Source organism: Octodon degus, unplaced genomic scaffold (assembly GCF_000260255.1).
Source record: "Octodon degus isolate 3935 unplaced genomic scaffold, OctDeg1.0 scaffold00314, whole genome shotgun sequence".
Classification (NCBI taxonomy): Eukaryota; Metazoa; Chordata; class Mammalia; order Rodentia; family Octodontidae; genus Octodon; species Octodon degus.
The window spans coordinates 404,420-429,991 of NW_004524890.1; the positions used below are offsets into that span (position 1 = coordinate 404,420).

The 25,572-nt window shown below is 41.8% G+C and overlaps 1 protein-coding gene across 3 annotated transcripts in view; it reads right to left on the bottom strand.

Moving 5' to 3' along the window:
- Window positions 1-20,607, bottom strand: part of Phf8 (PHD finger protein 8) — a 167,673-nt gene extending 147,066 nt beyond the window's left edge. For 2 of the 3 annotated variants that reach the window (XM_004647577.2, XM_004647576.3), the window contains exons 1-2: window positions 20,187-20,607; window positions 19,059-19,248 (exon numbers count right to left, since the gene is read on the bottom strand). In XM_004647577.2, the coding sequence (XP_004647634.1) occupies window positions 19,059-19,156 (98 nt within the window). In that variant the 5' untranslated portion in view covers window positions 19,157-19,248; window positions 20,187-20,607. Of the gene's footprint in view, window positions 1-19,058; window positions 19,249-19,757; window positions 19,888-20,186 lie in introns of all 3 variants that reach the window. The other variant, XM_023707823.1, reaches the window with a different exon arrangement.
- Between the last annotated feature and the right edge of the window lie 4,965 nt (window positions 20,608-25,572).

Below are 25,572 nucleotides of genomic sequence, written 5' to 3' on the forward strand. Positions count from 1 at the left end.
CTGAGCTGGCCACACACACACACCACACTCTCTCTCTCTCTCTCTCTCTCTCTCTCTCTCTCTCTCTCTCAAATAAATAAAAAAAATGATATAAAAAGAAAAACACTGAAACTATTTTATAGTCAATAGTGGTTGTAGCTGGGGCCATAGCACGGGGCACAGTGGATGCCTGGTAAACACGAGGTATTGAGTTGGATTCCCAATGCTGGAAAAAAAGTGGTTATAAATGAAGGATTATTTGTAGACATTTTTTGCCTCCTTATTTGCATTTTCTATGTTTCTACAGTGAACTTGTGTTATTTATTGCATATTATGTTTAATAAAGATGTACTGTGATCAAGGGCCAGCCAGATAGCTCAGCAGACTATAATGCACCTGCTTAGGCAGAGCACAGTGGCCGGTTCAATCCCCAGCATGCTGTGCCCCGGGGCACGCTGAGATGGCAATTGAGACTGGGTGTCACATGCCTCTAATTACAGGCATGCACCTGTAATCCCAGCACTTGGGAGACTGAAAACAGGATGATCACTACAAGTCCAATCCGTGTAGTGAGACCCTGTAGACCCTGTACTAAATGCACAGAAGAAAAGAAAGACTGTGCTCAGAAATTTTGAGTTTCCGTGTATTCGAGTTAGCAATCTCACAAAATTAAGCCCTTCCTTTATCAGAGAAGGTAGCAGCAGTCCTATAAAGAACTTCTGACTAGGATTAAACTCCTGAAATCTCTGGTCAGCTATTTATTGCAAAAGCATAAAATACGGCAGGGCTCAAATTATTTCAGTCTAGATCTGTGGTGGCAAACCTATGGCACGCATCCCACAGTGGACTGTTTGTTATCACTGAAAGCTCTGAAATATTTGCCATCACTGATCTAGATCATGCTCATAAATTTCCTGGAATTACAGGCATGTGCCATCACATCTGCCTTAATTCACTTTACAAAAAGACTTGTCAATTATATGCTGGAATTAAAGGAGAAAAAGAAACCTCATCATTTACCACAAAAAGTCAAAGGAACACCATGCTAGAACTTTATCTGATAAAAGCTATGTATTCTCTCTGATGTTACTAACTCAGAACTGGGCTCTAGATAACCATCTCCCTCACCGTCCAGTGAGACTTCAAGAACACATCTCCTCTACCCTTATGTAAAATCTTCAAGTCTTCATCAGTGCCAGTTACCTATCTCACTAACATACCCTTCACTTCCAATCCTCCTACATCAGCCTCCCAGAGCGCTAGAATTAGAGTATGCTACCATGTCCAATGGTATCCACATTCTTTATTTTTTTAGTTTTTATATTAGTACATTTGAATTGCATAATTATTATATTCCTCATGGGGAGTTAGTACATGTGCATAACATATCTTTATTTTTTTATGTATTTAGGACAAGGTTTACAGGGTGTACAGGGTCTCATTACATAAATGTGACTCTAGTGATTCTCCTGTTTTCAGCCTTCCAAGCGCTGGGTTAACAGGCGTGTGCCACAATGCCCAGTCTAAATCTCCATCTCAGCATGCCCAGGAGGTGGGGCCAGCACAGCATGCTGGGGATCGAACCCTGGCTGCTGCGTTCTGCCTAAGCAGGCGCCTTAGTCCGCTAGCTATCTGGTTGGTTGGCCCTTGTGCTTTTTTTCTTGATCTGCCAATTTTTATCTTTTGAGTAGGGAATTGGGGCCATTCACATTGACAGTTATTGCTGAAAGGTATTAACTTATGCATGTCATTGAATTATTTTTCTGCTATTGATTCCCTTTCTTTCCCCTTCTACTTAACTGTTCACCCTGCCTGGTGTATTCATTCTATTATACTTTTTGGCATTGTTGGTTTCACTGTCTCTTTCTGGGATATCTTTGACAAGTTTCTGAAGTGCTGGCTTAAAGTCAGAAATTTCTTAGGGTGTTCTTTGTCATGGAAAAGACTTATTTCTCCATCAATTTTGAAACATACTTTGCAGAATGTATCACTCTTGGTTGAAAGTTCTTTTCTTTTAGGGCTTAAAACACTTGACTCCAAATTTTCTTGGTCTTTAAAGGTATGTACTAAGAAGTCTGCTGGAATTGTAATGGTTTTACCCTTACAAGTGATTTGTTGCTTTTCTCTAACAACTTAAAGACTCTGTCTTTGTGTTGTATTTTTGTGGGGATTTTGTAATGTACCATGGAGAAGTTCTTTCCTTTTCATTTTTTTTTTTTGTTGCAGTAGGCTCAGCCTACCCCTAGGGTGGCACTGGCGCAGCACGTGGTACCTGAGATCAAACTGAACCATGGTCCCTGTGAACTGTGGTTCCTGCACACTTTGCCTAAGTCTGCCTAAGCAGGCACTTTAGACCATTGAGCTATCTTGCCAGCCCAAGAAGTTCTTTTCTAACCATGGTTACTGAAGTTCTATATGCATCACTTTATCTGTATGCTAAATTATTTCTCATACTTGCAGTTTTTCTGCTATGATTTCTATAAATAAGTTTTCAATGGCCTTTGTTCTGAATAATTACCAATTTCCATTAATCTTAGTTTTTTTCATCATGTAGTAACCATTAGGTCCATTTCTCATGCTCTCTGTTTTTATGGTACTATATCTCAGTTGATATGGTCATAGGCATTAACCCTATCTTCAAGTTCAGACACTGTCCTCGCAGTGGTCACTTTCATTTTTCATATTTACAACAGAATTTTGAATCTGCTGGATTTCTCTATGCTACTTTTCATATACTCAAATTCTTCTGTTAGTCTCTTCAAAAACTTTTATTTTAATATAGTTTTACACTGCATAATGATTACACTCCTAGTAAGTTGGTACATGTGCATAAAACATCTTAATTCTTTTTCATCCACATCCCCCTTCTCTCCATCTCTGTATGTCATTACATCTCTGTATGTTATTTCATCCACATCCCCCCTTCTCTCCATCTCTGTATGTTATGAGCAATACATAATGTTTACATTCCTTGTGAAAAAGTTGATACATCATACATTTTAATTCCTCTTTTCATCTCCTTTTTCTTGCTCCCCTTCCACTCTACCTATCCCTTAATCTCCTTCCTATTTTTTGTACATGTTTATAACACATATTTTTTGCATTCCTTTTTATGGAGTAGATGTATGTACATAACACATCTCAATTCCTTTTTTTCCCATCCTTTATCCCTTCTCTGTCCTCCCTCCCTCCATCTCTTAATCCCCTTCTGTTGGGAGACACTGAAGCTAGAAATTGGTCTCAGCTGGAAACTGGTCACATTTGAGAGCCCCACTAGGCCTCAATGCCTAAAGCAGTCAACCTACCTCAGTCCTGAGAAAAGCAGCCTGCCTGGTTAATGTCAGCTACCAGTCACTAGGCAACCTTGTGTCTCATGATACTAACTTTGCAAAGGTATAAATGCCCCTACTATTGTTCTGGGGGTCATTTACCAGTCAGGCAATGGGCCGCCACCTGACCTAGCTCTTGTCTTCTTGTCTGTCTTTTCCCCATTCCAGCCAGTTTCAACCCAGGTAAACTGAGAGACCAACCAAGTCCCTGCACCCTTCCTTGCTGGCAATGATCTACCTCCCTACTCACATACTCTGCAGAAGGCGTACTGGGGTAGGGGTGGAGGCTGTACTCTCACTCCTAGGCCATGGAAAACCAGTATCTTCATCCATGAACAAAGATGGGAAACAACATAGTTTTCAGCCAGGCATACTGGTGTATGCCTATAATCCCAGTACCTGGGAGACAGGCAAGAGTATGGTGAATTCAAACCCAGCCTAGGCAATTTAGTAACTTAACAAGATTCTGACTCAAGGGAATAGAGAGCCTGGTGATGTAGATCAGTGTGCAAAGGGCATGGGCTCAATCCCTAACACCATTTTTTTAAAAAAGGCTCTATTTTTCTGTCATTCATTACAACACATCAGAAAAATCCAAGTCAATTTCTGCTTTCTGCATTCATGAGGCAGGAGGATCGTTGTGAGTCTGAGACCAGCCTGTGCTACAAAGTGAGAACAAGGCCAGCCTGAAATGCATAGGTAGACCCTGTCTCAAAAGGACAAAAAAAATCTGATTTCCTATAATAACTTTGATCAAATAGAACACAATCTATAAAACCAGTAGCGGAGCCACACACCATTCTTACCAGTGTTCCCCCCTGTCTCCAAATATATAGGTTTTAGAGGAATACAACAGGCACTGAGCACATTCCAGTATACCTGGGAGGTTTCTCTTTTATCTATCCAATAGAGGGATATGAGTTTGCTATTTAATAGGCTTTAATAAATTCTGAATACACCAATAAAATAAGTTCATATAACTGATCTATATGCAAAAACAAGTTCTTAGTTCTATCTCCCAGAAAAACCAACCAAAGAGCTCTCCTGTTACCATCATTTCCAAGTCACTGTTCCATTTCCCTTTATACAAATTCCTCAAAATGGAGTCATCCTTGATGCTTTTCTCTCACAATACTAATCCAATCAGCAAATCCTATCTTAATATATGTTGAAAAACTAGTATGTTTTATGCTGCAAAATACCACTATCTTAACTAAACCAGTGCTTCTCAGATTTTAGGGAACATAAGAAACGTCTGTGGCCAGGGAGATAGCTCAGCAGTGTAAGTGCCTGCCTGGCAAATACAAGGTTCTGAGTTTGATGCCCGGTACACACTAACACAAAAAAAGAGAGAAAGAAAGAAAGAAAGAAAGAAAGAAAGAAAGAAAGACAGACAGACAGACCAACCAGACAAGGCAGTACATGCCTGTAATCCTAACACTCAGGAGATTAAGGCAGAAGAGTCACCATGAGTTCAAGGCCAGCCTGGTCTACATAGTGAGTTTAAGGCAAGCCTGAACTACACAGTGAGATACTGTCTCAAAAATAAGCAAACCACGCAAACTGGGCATGGTGGCCCATGCCTGTAATCCCAGCAGTCAGGCTGTAGTAGAATTTCTGGTAGTTTGAGGCCAGCCTGGGCTACAAAAGTGAGTTCAAACCTGAATTACAGAGCAAGGCCTTGTGTAAAAACAAACAACCGCCCTAAAAATAAAATCAAACAGCGAGGGACATAGCTGAGTGGCATAAGCACCTGCCTGTCAAGTGCAAGGTCCTGAGTTCAATTCCTAGTACCAAAAATTAAAATAAAATAAAATGAAATTGACCCAGGGGTGTAGCTCAGTGCAAATGCCACAGGTTTAACTCTTAGCATGGCAGGGAGGGGAGGGAAGATGCAAGATCTAGAGGGTTTGTCAAAATACAGATTATTGAACTTCATCCTAATCCTAACCCTAACCCTAGAGATACTGCTTCAGTAAGTCTGGAGCAAGCCCTACAAATGTGTATTTCTTTTTGTGTATGTGTGTGTCCTCCACTTTATTAAACTAATCATGCAGTCTCAAACTAAAGAGTATTATTGTTCATCATCCATCCTGTCCAGATAGTGTCACACCAGGATTAAGCTTTATAATATAATAAGAATCTCTCTGCTTTAAATGTGTATTTCTAACAAGCTTCCAAGTGATGCAGATGTACTGGTCAAGAGACCACACTTTGAGGAATAAGAATCAACTGCAGCTCTCAAATTTTCCTTGCTTCCACCTGGTTCCTCACTGTCTTACTTTTGTCATTGCTGAGACAAAATATCTGAAACCAAAGTTAAAGAATGGAAGTTTTATTTAGTTCACAGCTTGAAGAGGTTTCAGTCCATCATTGGCTGGCTCCAAAGCAGCATGGCAGTTGGCAGAGAAGCAACAGTTCATGGTGGTAGAAGACAGCAAAAGCAACAAGAGAGCAGACAAGCCTCTTTCTGTCCCTTATATATATCCAGTCTACTGGGACTAAGGGCAATACCAATCCAAGCAGTGGACTGATTCAGCAGTCACCACCCTTAATCCCAACACTGCACTATGAATCAGCCACTCTAGATTCAGCCACATCCAAAAAATCCCTATGACCACAGGAGGCTTTAGATGACATCTAGATACAAAACATAACTTTTTGACCCTGGCCTCCCAAAGACTCATGCACATCCCTTACACAAAAGACATTTAGCCCATCTCCAAGCATTGCTAGAGACCCAATAGTTTTTTATTTATTTATTTATTTATTTATTTATTTATTTTGACGGAACCGGGGATTGAACTCAGGCCCTTGCGCTTGCCAGGGAAGCGCTTATTCCACTGAGCCATCTCCCCAGTCTTACCCAATAGTTTTAGCATTATTGAAAAGTCCAAGTCCAAAGTTTCCTCTGAGTTTTAAGGTAAACTCTTAGCTGGGTGAGCCCCTGTACAAATGAAAAGAATGTTAAAAACTTACAACATTCATGGACACAAGATAGATATTTCCATTCCAAAAGACACTAACAGAGGGACACAAAGGAATGGAACTAAAATAAGTCCAAAATCCAGTAAGGCAAACATTAAGTCCTATAGTTCCATGTACAACATCTGAGGCAATCTGTGTGGCAAGAATTGAACTTCAAAGGGCTTAACTGGCTCTGCCCCTACAGCACTTCCAGTGGTGATAGCTCCCATGACTGACTTACTTTCTCTCTCTCTCTCTCTCTCTCTCTCTCTCTCTCTCTCTCTCTCTCTCAGGCCCACTTTGCTCCCTCCTTTCAGTTTTCCTCAGATGATGCCCATTGCTTGCTTCTCCAAACTTCTGGGATCTCCACTACACCTTGGCTTCATACTCACAGCATTACACACCTCCCTATCAGAGTCAAACTGCCTGGCCTCCGAGGCCTTCTGAAATCTGGGTAGAAATTTTCCTGACCCCCACAACGCTTATATTCTACATGCACCTAAAACCAGCAGCACATGGGTCAGGCCAAGGTCTGCTGACAGCTGGAGCAGTAGCCAGGTTTCCCTCTCTCTTGGCTGTAGGAGTTGAGTGCCTGGACAGCTCAGCACTCTGAATCTGATTCTAAGGAACAAATTCTCTGTGCCACTGCCATTCTGGTACATGGTACTTTGGGGATTTCTTCTCAAGGCAATCTTTCACTTTTGCAATTTTGAGGCTGCACAGAGTAAAATCCTGATGCTCCCTGTGATGCTCTTTTTCTATCCTCTCTGTTCTCCTGTTTGTTCTCAGCAATCAAAATCTCTGCTCTATCTCTGTAGTTCACAGCTTTAACTGGAACTTCTTTTCTTGCCAAACTCAGTGTTTTGAGTTATTCTGTTGGGCTATTTGCTCTTGATTCTCAACATAAATCTGGCTAAAAGCCCCCAACATTAGCCATGCCACCATTTCATCATTTGACTGCCTTGAAATTTCTTCTGCCAGATTAATTAGTTTGCTGCCCTCAGTCTCAGTCTCAGGTAAAGTCTTGGGACACCAGTAAAATGCAGGAAAACTTTCAGCCAAGCCATAACACACATCATCTGGAGTCCAGCACCCAATGCAGTCCTTCTTCCCAGCAGAAACCACCGGAGCTTGCTCTACTGGCTTTTTCATATTCTGAGCTGTAACCAGAATCTCCCATACAGTATAGCCTAAAGCATTCCTGCACTACTTTTTCATCTGGTGTCTCTGAACCTTTCAAAGTTCTCCCCAAAAGCCATTCCCAATGACTCCTGAAACACTTGGTCAAGTATAGTCATAGCAACAACCCTACTTCCCTGGTACCAAGTTTTGTCTTTGATACACTGTCTCACATTGCTGAGACAAAGTACCCAACACCTAAAATTAAAGGAGGAAAGTTTTATATTGTGCACAATTTGCAGAGGTTTCAGTCCATAATCAACTGTCTCCAAAGCAGGGTGGCACATGGCAGAGGGGCAACAGTTCATGGTCATAAAAGACAGCAAAAGCAACAAGAGAGAAAAAGATAAGCCTCTTTTCAGCCCTTCCATTGTAGCCAGCCTACAGGGACTAGGGTGGCACAAAAGCAACAAGAGAGAGCAAAACAAACCTGTTTTTGTTTCTTACATTGTATTCATTCTGCAAAGAATAGAATAGAATCCAATCCAACCAGTGGACTGATCCAGCAATCACACAACTAATCCCAGCACCCTGAATCCTAGTATTGCACTATGAATCAATCACATGCTCCACATCTAATCACCTCCAAAAAACCTAGGACTGCATGAAGCTTTGGGAGGACATATAGGCACAAACTGTAACACTCACCTTGAGTCTATCCTCATGACAATAAAAACCTAAATCAGATCATACTTCTCCTTTGCTCAAAACCTTTTTGTAACTTTCATCCTATATAGAGTGAAATGCCAAGTCCTTAAAATGGCCCATACCTGTGGTTCTCAAACTTTAGCATGCATAAGAATCATCTGAAGTGCTTTAAATCATGGATTCTTAGGCTCCATCTCCAAAGTTTCACATTCCATAAGTCTGAGGTGGGATGCAGGAATCAACTAGTTTCCAGGTAATACTGATCTTGCTGATCTAGGTACTGCACTTGAAAATCACTACCTACATGATCTCCACCCAACCCTTAATCTCAATGTGTACTATTCTTTCCTTGCTCACTCTGTTCCACTAACATTGGGTTCCTTGCTGTGTCTGAAATACTAATGTGCCAAGCCAGCTCCTGACTCAGGTCCTTTCACTTCCTATACCTGGAACACTCCTCCTCCACTTAAATATGGTTAAGGAAGCATGGATCCTTCTCTTATTTTCCCTCAAGGCCTCTACTCATATGAACCCATCCATAATTACTCCATAAAAAATAATCAGACCTCCAGCCCTGGGAGTGGCACTCCCTCTCCTGCTCATCCTGCTTTTCTCTATATCATCTATCATCATTAATACACTACATATTTAGCTATTAGTTCACTATCTCTTATTTACTGCTACATCCACCTAGTGTCTAGAACATTGCACAGCGTATAGCTCATATCTCTTGTGTGCATATAGTAAATGAATCCATCTTATTTCCTAACCTGAAATCATCTAGAAGTCCTAACCTGTCTTACTCATCTCTATTTCCCAGAGTTCTTAGCTTACTCCCTGACAAAAAGTACTTGTTTAATAAATAATTATTACATGAATGTTCTAGATGGTAGACAGGAAATGAGTTATTCACTGTGCCAAGGACTGTGCTACATCCTCTCTAGACACTCATTAAGCCTCACAATAGCAATATGAAATACAGATTATCCATGTTTAAAGTTGAAAAACCAAATTGTAGATATGTGAAATGACATGCCCAGAGCTAGAAAATGGATTAGCTTGAATTCCAGGCCAAGTTCTCTTGACTCCCAAGCAACTGTTTCACTACTACGCATCGCTCCAGTTTCCAAAATGGATTTTTAGGGGCCAAGGAGATAGCTCAGTGGAGTAAGTACTTGCCTGGCAAGCTCAAGGTCCTGAGTTCCATCCCTGATACCACCAAAAAATGGAGTTTTATTTAACTGCCATAACTTAGTCATGGGTATCATACCTTTCAGACTTTCTACTGTACATGAATTTCAGTGACACTCCTCACAGGGACGTTAATCACTTACACTTTAATATATTTTTACTATCCAACACCTTTTCCAGGTGGAATAGAAACAAAAAGTAATGTCACCATGGTGGTGAAATAATGGCTCTGTATCTTGATCGTGATAGTTATATGAATCTATAAACATGACAGAATTGTACAGATACACATATAAACACAAATGAATGTACACAAACTATTGAAATTGTAACAGGATTAGTGGATTATGCCAGGTTGTGGCATTACACTATATTACACAGGAGATTACCATCAGGGAAGGTGGGTGAACAGTACATAGGAACCACCTCCTCCTCCCCTGTATAATTTTTGTAGTTTTTGAGGAATCTACAATACCTTTTTTTCTTTTTGAGACAGAGTCATACTATGTAGTTTGGGCTGGCCTTGAACTTACTATGTAGTCCAAGCTAGCTTCTAATTTGTGGCAATCCTCCTGCCTCAGCCTCCCAAGTGCTGAGATTACAGCGATGTGCCACCACACACAGCTTATAATTACCTTTTAAAGAAATTTTTATTTTAACAAATTATGCCAAGCCAAAACATATCCTATGAATCCTCAAAGAACAGACTGTCCTCTTGACTCTTTTTTAACGGCCGGCTCAGCCCACCGTGGGGGCAGGGCTGGTGTGGCATGTGGTGCCAGGGACTGAAGCACAGTCCCTGTGCACTTGGCTAAGCTTTCCTAAGCAGGTGCTTTAGATGGCTGAGGTATCTTGCCAGTCCCTCACTGACTCTTATAACACCATAACCTACAAAAGCTTCTCCAGGGCAAGAATTATTTAGCTCATACATTATATCTAACAAGCCCTAAATACAGATGCTGGGACTTCCCTTTGTCACATACTCTCAAATGTTTGGGTTACTATTCTACTGCTTCAAATATAATGGCGTTCGCTTTAACCTGAGTTTACCTGGAACAAAAATGTGGAGCATGCCAGGCATGATTGTACACATCTACAAAGTCAGCACTCAGGAAGATAAGACAAGAGGACCATTGTAAATATGAGGTCAGTCTGGGCTACATAGTGACTTCAAGGCCAGCCTAAACTGCATATTAAGAACCCATCTCAAAAAAGAAAAGGAGAGTATATCTAAATTTATAAACCCAGTTGTCCCTATCTTCCACAACTTCTAAGAACTTAACCAAAACACTGTTTTATACTGTCTATGTAACTATCTTCTAGAGTAAGAGTTCAACAGACCTATGTTGACTAACAGCACAACAGTTAACTGGCTGTATAGCATTGGGTAGTTATTAACCTCATGGGGGAAAATGGTAGCTCCAAAGAGCTACTATAAAGATTAACATTTTCTTCTCATTCTGGAACAATATGGAATAGATAGATTTCTCCCTGTTACTCTCATTAAGCATAGCTAAAAGCCTTGGAAATTACATAAAAAACATAGGAACACTGTGAAGGGTAGAAAGAAGAAAGAATAACATGGGACAGCAGGATCTAACCACCTACCAGGTAATGTCAACAGAGACCAAGTAGGAAATCTAGACTTCTATCCAAACATGGCAGTAATGGAGTGGTACCTCCTCCTGCCAACAGAAATACAATATCTGAAGAGCTTTCAAAAACAGAAGCTTTATCTCTAGGCACGGTGGTACACACCTGTAATCCCACTCCCAATGCTGAGGCCGGAGGATGGCCAAGTTCAAGGCCAGCTTGGGCTACACAGTGAGCTCAAGGCCAGTCTGAACTGCATAGGGAGGCCCTGTCTCAAAATGACAAAAAAGAAAAACAAAAAGGAAATAGAAGCTTTAAGCAAGATCCAGAGTCTCATAACAATGTTTGCAATGTCTGGGATATAATTAAGGGAATCGCTCATAATATCATGAATAAGGAAAATCACAACTTGAATGAGGAAAGAAACCTAACATATGTGTCAACACTGAGATGCACAGATATTTGTATTATGTGAGAAGAATTTTAAAGGAGTCATAAAAATGTTTCATTGAGTAATTACAAAGATGACAGAAAAAAATGAACAGCAGAATATGCCAATAACATAATGGCTCATCGCTGTACTCACAGCACTCAGGAGGCTGAGGCAGGAGGATCACTCACTGTGAGTTAAAGGGCAGCCTAGGCTACACAGTGAGACCCTGTCTAAAAAACAAACAAAACAAAACAAAAAAAGTAGCACAAAGTTTTCAAGTGCTAAAAGAAAAGAACTGGAAATCCAGAATGCAGTATCAAGTAAAAAGATTCTCCAGTCATTCAAAAGAAATCAAGACATTCTCAAATGAATAAAAACTAAAACTAACTGTTGCTATAATCCTAAAGAAATGGGGAAAGAATGCTCTCCATATAGAAAGGAAATGACAGGGCTGGGAAGATATCTTGATGATCTAAGCACCTACATGGCAAGCCCAAGGACCTGGGTTCCATCCCTGGTAATACATGCCGTGCTGGCACCACCCTGCCCCACCCCAGGCCAGGCCCCACCAAGACCTAAGGTACATGCCTGTAATCCCAGCACTGGAGAGGCTGAAACAGGAGGATCACTAAGAATCCCAGCTGCAGAGTGAGACCCTGTACCAAATACATTTAAAAATAAAAATCAAATAAATAAATATTTTTAAAAAGAAAAATGATGAAAAGGAATCCTGGAACATCAGAAGATAAAACAAGGGAAAGAGAAAAACATGTAATTAAGTACATGTGGCTAATCCTTCGGAGTTTTCTAAACCATCTTTAACAGCTGAAACAAAAATTACAGAATTGTCTGATATGGTTCTCAATGTATGCAGAACAAATATTTAAGATAAATTAGGTTACACCCAGGCATGATGGAACAGACCTATAATTCCATCACTCAGGAAGCTGAGATAGGAGGACTACCTAGATTTTGAGGCTAGTCCGGGCCACACAGTAAGTTCAAGGCCAGGCTGAACTACATAGCAAAAGACTGCCTTAATACAAAAAAAAAAAAAAAAAACCTGGGCGTGGTGGCACATGCCTGTACTCCCAGCACTCAGAAGGCTAAGGCAGGAGGACCATTGAGTTCGAGGCCAGCCTGGGCTACAAAGTGAGCTCAAGACCAGCCTAAGCAAGCAGCATAGCGAGACTATCTCAAAATGATGAAAAAAAAAAGATTAGAAGTGCAGATGAAAACCACTAAATTATATGCTGTATAATTTAAGTGAATTTCTATGAGAAATAATATACAGTAAACTAACAGTGAAAGGATGAGTGCTGAGTATAGAGTTCAGTGTCAGAGCACTTGCCTAGCATGGATGAGGCCCTGAGTTCAATTCCCAGTCTCAATGACAGCAGAATAACATTCTTCTCAAGCAACCATGGAACATGTGCCAAGGCAGAGTATATATATGCTGGGCTATAAAACAAATCTCAATAAATGTAAAAGAACTGAAGTTACACAGTATATTCTCTAGTATGAAATCAAACTAAACATCAATAAAATAGTAACAGGAAATTCCATAACTACCTAAAAACTAAACAGCACACTTCTACACAACTCATGGGTCAAATAGCAAGATAAGAGAAATTTAAAGATATATTGAACTATCTGAAAAAGAAAACCTATCAAAATTTGTGGAACACAGCTATATTGGTGTCAATAGGGGAATGTAAAGCACTGAACACTTACACTAGAAAAGAAGGGAAATTGCTGAAAGTTTCCACCTCAAGAAATAGCAAAGAGGTGCAAAGTAAACCCAAAGGAAGCAGAAAGAAAAAACGAAATGTAGAAATAAAAAATGAAATTGAAAAGACAACGAAACAAAAAACTCGTGCTTTAAAAATAAAACTGACAGGGGCCAGGGATATAGCTCAGCAGCTTAAGCACCTGCATGGCAAGTGCAAGGTCCTGAGTTTGATCCCTGGTACTGGAAGAAAAAAAACTATGAAAATAAAACTGACAAACTCTAGCAAGACTGACAAAAAGAATTTTTTCTTGTACTGCTAGGAATCAAATCTAGGGCCTGGCACATGCTAGGCAAGTGCTCTGCCAGTAAGCTACATTCTCAGTCCCAAAGAGCCTGCAGATATTAAAAGGCTAATGAGACAAAACTAACTAATTGTATAAATATAGATTTGACAACTTAGATAAAATGGATCAATTAATTGGAAAGTACAAACTAAACATACTCAATATAAAACAGATAATTTAGCTTGGTGTGATGAGATCCTTTTGCTAATATGTAACAGATTATATATAATAGCTATGCTATTAGGTATTTGTCAACCAAAAAAAAATTTTTTGTGCAGTACTGGGGATTTAAACCAGGACCTTGCACTGATTTCTATCCAACTGCCTTTTTATTTACTTTTTCTTTTGAAACAAGGTCTTGCTAAATTGCCCATGCTGGCCCTAAATTTACAATGATCTTCCTGCCTCAGCTTCTAGAGTAGCTGCAATTAAAGGTGTGTATCACCATATCCAGCAGCAACTCTCATTCATAAACAGGAAAATTGTAAGACAGTAAGGTTTTTTTCTCCAAAACATTAAATATTAGTCAGGTATGACTGCACACAAGTGTAGTTCCAGCACTTGGAAAGGTGAGGCAGGAGGATTGCATTAAGTTCAAATCCAGCATGGGTTGCACATAATGAATTCAAGGCCAAACTGAACCACATAGCTAGACCTTGTCTTAAAAAACAAAAAAAGACCTCTAGACATCAATAAATGCTAACCAACTAGTTTTCTCCTATAGCATACAACAGTAATTCTCAAAGGTTAGGATGCAACATTAACCTTTTTGTTAAAACACAGATTGCTGAATTCGGGTTCTACCTCAAGAATTTGCATTTTTAACAAATTCCCAGTTGATGAACCACTTTGAGAAAACTAGTGTAAAATAATGATACATTAGTCCATCTTCTATTCCCCAATATAAGGAACTATCACACTCCCCACAAAGGGGAGACAGAAATAAAAAGTCGGGTATGGTGATGTTAATCCCAGCACTTGGGAGGCTGAGACAGAAGGATCGTTGCAAGTTCAAGGCCAGTCTGAACTACAAAGCAAGACTGTGGGATACCTATCTTACTGTGGTCACAGATCTTCCAAGTGATCTTGATATTCACTAATTTGGATACTAATTTGAGAAACAATACACTACAAATCAATTTTGGCTTTTCCTTTTTGGTTGTTTTTTTGTTTTTGATTTTTCCCAAAACTTTTGTTTTCTACTTTTGGAACAATGGCTCCCAAATCAAATAATTCAAAGTGCAAATCCACATTCAGAATATCACTTAACTTTATTGAGTTTCAGATTCTCATAAGCAAAATACAATAGTCACCTCCTCTACTATAACCTTTCCAGGTACTAACCCAGCATTACAGACCATGATCCCTAATTGGACCTCAAGAAATCTACCAGAGATGTGAACAGCTTCTATCATTACCTATAGTCATTGTGGATTTAAATTTTGTGGGCCTACCTATTGTAAGTAACCATGAAAACTCTACACTGCTCAGCTATTTTCAACTATGCTGAAGTATAAACTTTAATGGTGTGCTGTGAGACTGGCATGTATGTTTGTGCACATGCAAACTATGCACTGAGTAAGCAACAGCAGCCACCCACCAAGGACCTGATTCTCAGCTAGCTTCCTTGTTCTCTGGTAGTGCACAGAAAGAAGCAGAAGAGATTTAAAAATAGGCTTCTTTCATGGAAAAAAATAAGGCAACTAACTTGTGTCTGGGGATAGCTCAAAACACAGAACTCACTCACTACAGAAATGTTATTAAAGAGGGTCCCAGCCTATAAATCCATTTCCATGTCTATGATTAGACTCCCTACGCCAAGCCTCAGTGGTGGTCCTTGTAAATGTCAAGTGTCCACTGTATAAAGATGTTCACTACAATGTTTTTTTTAAACTAGCACTAATATCAAGATGTAAAATCTGCCTAGAATTCCCAAAGTTTCATCACAATACAACATTGTTTACAGTATAAAAAATTATAAATCACAAAGCATAGTGGTGCATGTCTGTAATCCCTGAACTCAGGAGGCTAAGGCAGGAGGATCACCTTGAGTTCAAAGCCAGCCTAAGCTACAAAGTGAATTTAAGGCTAGTCTGAACTGGATGGTGAAACCCTGTCTCGAAAAGACCAGGGAAGGGGGCTGGGGAGATGGCTCAGTGGAATAAGCGCTTCCCTGGCAAGCAAAAGGGCCTGAGTTCAATCCCTGGTTCTGCAAAAAATACCAGGGAAGAAAAATAAAACACTTTAAAGAAAAATTTTTCATGCAAAAAAAGTATAAAGTATACAACCATAAATGAAACAGCCGGGCCAGGGAAATGGCTCAGTGGAATAAGCGCTTCCCTGGCAAGCGCAAGGGCCTGAGTTCAATCCCTGCTTCCGCAAAAAAAAAAAAAGAAAAAAGAAATAGCCAAGAAACTGGTGACAAATATATACATATTATCAGAGATTAGATTTATATGAATATTTAATATAATGGTTAATATAACATTAGGCAGGAATAATGATTATGAAACAGCATTTGTAATACAATTCCATCCTACAAAAATATTTCATATTTTAAATCAAAAGATAAACCAGGGAGGGCCGGTGAGATAGCTCATCAGACTAAGCACCTGCTTTGGCAAGCACAGGAACCAGGGTTCGATCCCGGTGCTGCATGTCACAGCAGCCCTGGCCCTGGTCCTAGCCCCAACCCCGGGGGCCTGCTGAGCTGGTGACCAAGTTTGAGCATGGTGGCACATGCCTGTAATCCCAGCACTGGGGAGGCTGAAAACAGGAGGATCACTACGATTCTAAGCTGTGTAGTAAGATCCTGTACCAAATACATGAAAATAAAAAAGAAAGATAAACCAGGGGCTGGGGAGACAGCTCAGTGGTCTAAGTGCCTACCTGTCAAGCACAAGGACCCAGGTTTGATCCCCAGTACACTATCTTGTGCCAGCCTCAGGTTCCAGGGCACACTGTCCCGGCCAATGAAACCAGGCATGGTGGTGCACACTTGTAATCCTAGCACTGAGGAAGCTGTGACAGAAGGATCACTACAAAAGGATCAATACAAATCTAAGCTGTGTAGCTTTTTTAAAAAAAAAAGCCAGGCATGGTGGCACACACCTGTAATCCTAGCACTTGGGAGGCTGAGGCAGGATGACTACCATGAGTTCAAAGACAGTCTAGGCGCCACAGTGAATTCAAGGCCAACCTGAACTCCATAGTGAGAGCCTGTCTCAAAAAAAAAGATAGGAGATAATGCAACAAAAATTGTATCTGTGTATTCAAAGTGGTTAGGATAGATATATAGTTACATTCTCTTAATGAATAGAGGGATTTGTTCTAATGGTGCTTGTAAATAGGATATCAAGTCCGCATCTTGTACAGCAATTAACCACTAGGAGGAATGTATGCAATGTGTTAATTATTGAAACTGTCCTACCAAAAAAAAAATGTAATAGTAGATTGTGCCAGATGCTAAATTCAGAAGTGACTATTTCTTTCTATATTCTCTCTCTGTATTTTTTTTTTGTATCAGAAATCAAACTCAAGACCTTATGCTTGCCAGGCAGGTGCTATGCTGCTGAGCTAAATTCCTGGGCCCTCTGTATTTTCTACCATGAGCATGTCTTACCTATATAATCAGGAAAATTTTTTAAATATTATTTTTTTAAAATTCTAACTTTCAGGCAAGGGTATAAATTAAATAATGTATGAAAAGTCCCTATAATGAAGTTTGACACACAGTAACCACTCAGAAAGTACTTATTCCTGTTCCCAGAGCATGGAGTTAGGGTCTCTATATGGTGAGGCAGAAGCCCATTTTCCAGGTCTGATCCTTCCTGTATAATCAAAACAGGCTACAGGCCAGTTCTTCTTACAAAGGCTCATTCACTCAAAAAATCTACTCAGGGGGCTGGGGAGATTGCTCAGTAGAATAAGCACTTGCCTGGCAAGTGCAAGGTCTTAAATTTAATCCCCGGTACTGCAAAAAAAAAACCAAAAAACACTCGGCATCTATTACTAGCACAGAAACAAGTTCTGGGGATTCCAAAAGTTTAAAAGATGACACCTCTGCCCTCAAGGAACTCTGGCTAAGAAGTGACAGACACATTTATAACTCTGATATTAAAAAAAAATTAGGATCAGGGATATAGCTTGGTGGCACATTACCTGCCTGGCAATTACAAGGTCTTGAGTTCAATTCTTGGTACCAAATAAATAAATAAATATTTTTAATAAGGATGAACACAAGATGCATTTGGAATGCATCTGAAGGAAGATCTTTTGTAATTAAAGAGATATTCTGTGAGTTGTAAAGGGGAGGACATTAGTGGGATTAGAAAATGCAAAGACAGAGTATAAAGGAGTATACAAATCTTCCAGAATTACAGATAATTCAGTTTTGCTGGGACATAAAGAACAAGGGAGAAGCGGCAGGAAATGAGATTAAACAAGTAGATCACAAAAGGTCTTGCCTGTCACACAAAGGAAACTGAATTTTATCCTGTAGAGGAACCCCTAAAAAGAATGTTAAGCTGAGTGACTTGATCAATACTACCAAAGACAACCAGGAATCCTCAAAGATATCTTAATCCCTATTTATTTCCAGGCCAAAGGAAAAGGCTCCACCTTCTAGGTTTGTCCTCTCTTAAATAAACATAAGGTAATAAATAGAACTCTGCATCTGGCACACAGTAAATATTCAATAAAGATCAGTTAAACATGAATTTGGATGTGCTACACAGGTGCAGTCCCTGCCTGAGGCAGTACTGAAACCTGTCCTTTGATTTTTGAGCAAGATAACAGGAACAGCGCCATTAAAAAGGACTCTAAGATCACACAGAGTTCTAAAATTTAACATAAAACAGAAAGAAAGTGCCATGTATTGTTTTATTGTATTGCAGTGTCTAAACCCCCCTGATGGCTTTCTATACCTGGGATTTAAATCCCAATAATAGGATAATACTACAGTTTTATTTCACACACTAACCTCTTTGGAATGCTAGGTGACAGGTACTTATTCCTACACATGGTTAACTGGAGGGAATTCATTAGTGGTTTTACTCCTGTTGTTTTACCCAATAACCCTTCTGCTTAATTCAATTTAGTTGTATGGTTCTACAGACAAGTAATATAGAAATAAAATACCACTGCATTTCTGCCTTCATTTATTGAATGCACTTAAACTGCTTAACAGTCAGGAAAAATGTATTTACTTGACATATTTTATAGGTGAACACAATGAGGCTCGTAGAAGCCAAGCAACTTGCCCAAGGCCATTCTGATAATAAGTTGCAAAGAAATCCACATTTTTAAGTCAGATATCTCAAAAATGCAGTAGTGCCTCCCCCTAAGCCAGCGTCTGACGTAAAACATAACTGCACAATACAAAAATGATACTTTCTTTGTAGCTGGAAAGGGTTGTTACATACCATATACCTACCTACCTACACACACACACACACACACACACACACACACATCACAGCCCAATGTTACCTCGGCCCTCGTCTACAAGAGCTATGGAAACCTGGGTGTGGGGTGGTGAGTGGAATTAATTAAGATTGAAGGCTAGTTTCTGAGGAGGAATCTAAACCACAGCGGAGAAAAGGACACAACAAGTGAATAGACCTGGCCACTGCACTCCCTCCAGCTTGGCTTTCCTTCCTTACCTGCCGTGAAACCAGTCCTGGCACATGTCACACTCGATCATGAAGCGGGTCACATCATAAGGCAGCCGGCAGAGGCAATACACAGGCACCGAGGCCATCTTCGCCAGGCCTTGGAGCGTTGTGCGGCGGGCCAGGTTCCTGGTGTCCAGAGGGGCGAGAGATGACAGCACGCGTCCTCTCTGAACGATGGCTGGACACAAACAACACTTTTTACAGAGTGAATCACCCCACCCACACCACCACCCACCCGCCACCCCCCTCAGCTCTCGAACGGGGAGTTACCGCCGCCAGGATGCAACACAGCTGGTGCGGCTGTAGGGGGCAACCGGAGGAAAGTCCACCCCGCCTCTGGCGTCTGCACCACACGGAAAGAACGTTCCGCGCTCTGCCCTCCGGGCGCCCGCGCCCCCGCCCCGCCCCCGCCCGACCTCGCGGCCCAGGGCCGGTACGAACTTCTTTCCGGGTTTCAAGGGAACACCTAAAGGCTTTCAGAAAGCTTTTTAAATCCTCCCCTGAGCCCTCTCCCAGCGAGCGTCTCGCTTCCCGGCGCTGCAGGCTCCCTTCACTAATGACGCAAAGCACAGCATCGTACAGAATAAGGCTGGGGTACCTCAGGCACAGAACCCTGGCTCACCCCTAAGGAGGAGCGCGCACCCCACAGGCTCTGCGTGGCCGCCTGCTCAGGCTACTCGCAATTACCTCGAAGCCTCCGCGAAGAAGGCAGACTAGACCGAGCGCCCAACTCCAATCACTGTTGTGGGGTCGCGTTCAGTTGAAATGATCCTTTCCTTCACTCCCAGTATCATTCCTTCCCCGACCAGTCATCACCCTCAAAACCCGAAATAAATCTCAATTTCAGAGCTCATCAGTTCGTCTTCTACTTCATAGATGACAAGGTTCTCCTCGCACCCGAGACTAAAAAGGGTCCCTTCTAACCCTATATAACTGACCAGAATTTCCTCACACTCCTGCAACTCAGCAAAGATTTTTTCACCTCTTAGAAACTGGCAGCTATTGCCTTACAGCGTCCTCAGACTGCGACGGCTCCCCGGGGTCCCCAAATTGACAAGCGATCTGCCAGATCCTGAAATTGACAGGCATGTCCTCCTCGCATCCCCTGAAACTTACAAGAATCTCTTTAGGACTTCTCCACCTGACAGGAACCTCTTCACGCCTCAAGCCTGACAACAATGTCCTCGGTCCGAAGGCTACAGGGACCTCCTCCTGCCCAGAAGGTGCAGGGACTTCTCACACCCGCGGACGTCGGTTCAAGCGACACGCCGGAGGCCGGGCTCGCTCCGGGGCGGCGCGTCGCCTCGCCTAGCTCGGCGGAGGCTCGCCCGGCAGTTCCGGCCCCAGCAGCGACGCGCGCCGGATTGTGGGATTGTCACCACGGTGCCGGGGACGCAGCGAGACGACTCGCCCTCCCTCCGGCCACCCGCTGGGGTGCGCGGCGCTTCTGGGCAGGCTTCTCCACCGCGGCCCCCACACGCGGCCGCTCGGGCCTACGAGAGCCCGCGGCTCGGGCCTAGTCTGGTGGCTGCCGGGAGGACGAGCCGGGGGCGTTGCTGCGGAGCCGGCGGGAAAGTCGCGAGGAAAACAACGGGGAACGAGATGCACCAGCCGCCAGATCCGAGGAGAACGGGCCGGAATGGCCCCAGGAGAACCCCGGGGCAATGCTGAGCTACTCGCTAGAATAATAAAGTTTATTCAAAACAACGAGGAAGTTGAGGCGGATGGAGAAGGACGAAATACGGAGTAAACAGCTACCATGTTGAGAGTGGCGGCGTCACCGCGAAGAGACAAACGAACCGCCATCTTATGGGGGCCGGGCACGCGGGCTGACCGCCATGGAGGCGGGGAAAGCGAACCCCCGGCTCCAATTTGACATCAACAGGGGCGGAGCGTGCCTTTGAGGAAAGCGGGGTGGGGCCCAGTTGCCTTTTCTCTTCAAGGCTCCCAATCGCAGCTGGAGATCTTGGGCCGAGAGGCGGGGAAGCCGCCATCTTAGGCGAGGCAAAGGCTTGACTCCATTTTGAGTGGGGCCAAAAAGATTCCCCACCTTACCCCACGTCCTGGCAAAAAGGGAGTTAAATATCCCACACCATAAACTTACACTCTCACTCTCTTCTACCCGCCTCCTCCCCGTCCTCTCCTCCTATGAAACGAGTTGAACTCTGACTCCAAACTGCAAAATGAATAGGTCACCAGGGCAGGCCTTGCCAAGGTAGAGGCTGCTTCCAGCAATGAGAACCTTCTGGGGGTCGGGCTTTTCCCCACGATCACCTTGTGACTTCACCCTGGGAGGGAAGCGCTGTGATTACACCCAAATGAGGACACTGATTTATAGAAGCCAACTGACTTGAGTTTCCAAGCTAGGAAATTGAGCCTTGCACCGTTGAAACCCACACGTGTCCTCAGTTTTTTCCTCTGCCCCTCAGCTTAGATTCTCCCTAAGGCTCCTGCCAACTTAAGCCTCCTCTAAACTCTCCTTTTGTTCACCTTATTGTTTCAGCTAGGTGCAAATATGGTTTCAGGATTTCCATGCACCTGTTCCATGATTTTCTGAAAGCCTCAGAAACGAGTGGAACCAGAGTTGAGAGGAACACTATACATGTGCCGCAAAATGGTGGTTTTGTGAAACATTCTAGAAAATTCTTAACTTACTGTATCACTTCCTGAAAGGCACCTCGTGCTTTAAAAAAGAAAGACTGTGTTTACACACCCGTTCTCTAACCAGTGGCCGAATTGGGCCCAATGATTAAAAGGGCCTCAGAGGTGGGAAATTGCCAGCCAATTGCAATAAAAGGCCCAGTAAGTACACAAATAACTTGTGCCTGGTGCAGAGGTACTCCTTTGGTTCCCACCTCCTGGGAAGCCTGAGACAGGAAGATAGACAATTTAAGCCCAGGGGATCTGGTCTAGCTTTGCAAAAATAGTGAGACCCCTGTCTCTTAGAAGAAAAAAAAAGTAAAATAAGCTAAGCAAGAGCATAAGAAGCTGCTTACTGTTTATGGAGTTTGGAAGACACCGAATTTACTGAATAAGCAATAATATTATATGCAGAAGGATCTACCTGTACAAATGCATGGAGGCATATAGGGAAACAGGCCAAGAAGTTAAATATTGTTGGAACAGAGAGAAAGGATAAAAGATGTGAGTAGAGTGGGAAATGTAGCTCAGTGTGCAGTTTTTGTGTATTGTCCAGGAGGCCCTGTGTTTGATCCCTAGCACTCCCCAATAAGAGATAAGTAGGAGGTAAGAACTGTATAAGCAGTCACTAAAAAAGAGTACAAAAAATGTAGACTTTAGAGTATCCCATCAATAGTAAAAAACAAATACCGAATAATTTTGAGCAGGAGTCATGAAGTCACATTTGTGTCATAGCCAGAAGAAGGTCCAGGCTTAACAGAATCTGCAGATTGCGCAGTTTGGGCTATTAGGTGGGGAGTACATCTTTAGTAAAAGAAGATTTATGAATAGAAAATTAGTTTTAAGGATGGACAAAAACAGTATGTTTTAGAAGTAATTCCTACACTTAGGTAGTAAGTATGACTATGACTAGAAGTGAAACAAGCCATATATAAATATCCCACAAAATCCAAACCAAATGCATCCCTCAAATCAGCTTCCCATTAGGTGGATCTCAAAATTGTCTGAGGCAATGCTAACATCACCTATTGCAAGAGCAAGTACAACCAAGCGCTCAATGGATAGGGACTACAGTTTGAACCAAATGAGGTTTTAAATTTTTTTTTGCAGTACCTGGGATCAAACTCCAGACCTTGTACTTTCCAGGCAGATACTTGTGTTGCTGAGCTGTATCCTTGGCCCTTAAATGTATTTTTCAAATTTTATAAAACACAATGACCATTTGACCATGTAACAGATGACAAGTCATACAGTTTAAATTTTCTTAGCTTTGAAAGGAGGTGGAGAGGGCCAGCCAGGTAGCTCAGTGGATTAAAGTGCCTGTTTAGGCAGATGCAGGGACCAGGGTTCAATCCCCAGTGTGCCCTGCCAGCCCTGCCCCTGGGGCACATTGAGATTTCAATGGAGACTGAGTGTGGTGGCCAGCACCTATAATCTGAGTGCTTGGGAGGCTGAAAATGGGAGAATCACTATGAGTCCAATCTGTGTAGTGAGACCCTATAGACCTTGTAGACCCTGTACTAAATACATACATAAAAAAGAAAAAGGAGAAGGGAGAATGCTGTTTTACTAGTCTGGACAAAGAAGACTAGTTTCAAAAAAAAAGAACCAGGGTACTTTGCAGCAGGGGCAGAAAATGATCACATAATTTGGATATTTTGGAAGTTGAATAGGTGGAGCTTGGGAATTAACTGAAAACAATGGGTAATGTGTGAAAGTAGTATGAGATCAGAGGGTAATGAATGAGTTCATTACAGGATTGTCACGGTGTATGATGGTGCCACTTTCAGCCTGGGTATGAAGACAGAAAAGCAGGCGGGGGGGGGGGATTTTAACTTGGAGCATGTTGAATTAAGGTGAGCAGAATATTCTCACCCAACTTTCTTTTTTTCTTTTTTTCTTTCTCGCTTGCTTTTTCTTTCTTTCTTTGTACTAGGAACTGAACCCAGGGCTTTCTCACTAAGCTACATGCTCAGCCCTTTTATTTTTTTATTTTGTATTTTAAATTTTTGCTTTTTTTGTGACAGGGTCCTAGTATGTAGTTCAGACTAGACTTGAACTCACAGGGATCCTCTTGCTATAGTTTCCCAAGCACTAGGGTTACAGGCCTGTGCCACTATGCCCAGCTCAGCCATTTTTATTTTGATACAAGATCTCACAAAGTCTTAAAATTGCCTGGGTTGGGCTTGCAATTACTGTCCCCCTGGCAAGAGTGCCAGGATTACAGGCATGTGCTGCCTCGCCTAATGATTCCTAATTAAGCATCTTTTATACTAAACACTGTGCTAGGCACTGAAGATGTTGATGTATTCCAGATATGGTCCTGTCCTTCATAAAGCTGACATTCTACTGGGGAAATCATTAATAATCAAGTAAGATTTCATGCATGTATTTAATGAACATCTACTATTACCCTAGGTGCTAAGGATTCAAAAATAAATAAAACAGACAACGTCCCTGATGTCCTGTGACTCAAATTCTCTCAAGGAAGCAAACAAAAAATGTCAGTCAAAGAAAGGAAATTCCAAGGAGGGCATGGTAGCACATGTCTACAATCCCAGCACTCAGGGAGAAAGGTTGTAATGAGTTTGAGGTCAGCCCAGGCTACATAGTAAGTTCAAAGACAGCCTGAATTATATAGTGAGACCCTATAACATAAAAATAAAAGGAATTTGCAATTTCCTCAACTCTGAGGAAAATAAGACAAGCTATAAAATAAATAATTACCTGGACAGAAAGCAACATACTCTAGATAGATTAGCCAAGGAAGGCCTGTTAGAGGTGGGTTTGTTTTTTTCCCCTGGTACTGGGAATCAAACTCATGACCTCAAGTTTGCCAGGCAGGCACTGTACTACTGAACTATATCCCCAGTCTTCTGTTAAAAGAAGATGATATAGGAAATGAAAACAGAGTTCCAGGGAGATAGCTCAATGGCAAGTGCAAGGTCCTGAAGTTTGATCCCTGGTACCACCAAAAAATAAAAGGAATTAAAAACTGAAAAACGAAAGTAACTAGGGCTGAGAACAAATGGAATCAGAAGTGTGATAGCCCTAAAGATTGGTAGGCAGACTTGGAATGGTAGAGGCAGACATTAGAGGTATTAATTAGTCCATAGACATAAATAAGAGACCCTGTGTATATCCTTCAAGAGTGTAAAATCTAGTGAGGGTGGCAAGGCAAAGTTAACAATAAAAAGAGTGGGAAACAGAAATAAAATCGTACGTAACAACTAGAGATACTAGTAACCTGTGTGGGGAAAAAAAGAGGAAGTCAAATTCAAACGTGTTCTGTTCAGTGGGAGTGTAAGGAAAGACTTTATTTGACCTAGGTACGCAGGTACACAATTGTCCTCTAAAAGTTCCATACGAGTGTTTTTGAGAGGTGGAGAGGGAAGCTAGAGGATCCTGGGAGAGAAAGAGCTATTAGGGGGCTGAACCTGAGGCAGTCAGAGTTGCTGACAAAGGAACTCTTGTCACTGCCAAAAATGGGAGGTACCTGGCTGCTGCCTTGGAAATGTGTAGTCCCCTCTCTCTGGATGGAGTATGTGATCCAAACTGGCTGGCATAACGTGAGGATACCCTAGGAAGCCCTCCACTAGCAACTTCCACTTGCAAAATTATACACATCTTTAAAAATTAATTTATTGGTACACTTTTGGTATACGCAATGATCACATTCATCATAGGAAATTTTTACACACACACACACACACACACGCACACACACACACATATGTAGTACATTGATTTTTCTTTTCCCCCCGTTTATTTCCCTTCCCTTCAACTCTTCTTCCCCTCCTTATTCACAAAAACTTTGTTTTCATTTTTCCTTCTACTGTCTTTTTTCTTTTTCCCTTCCTTC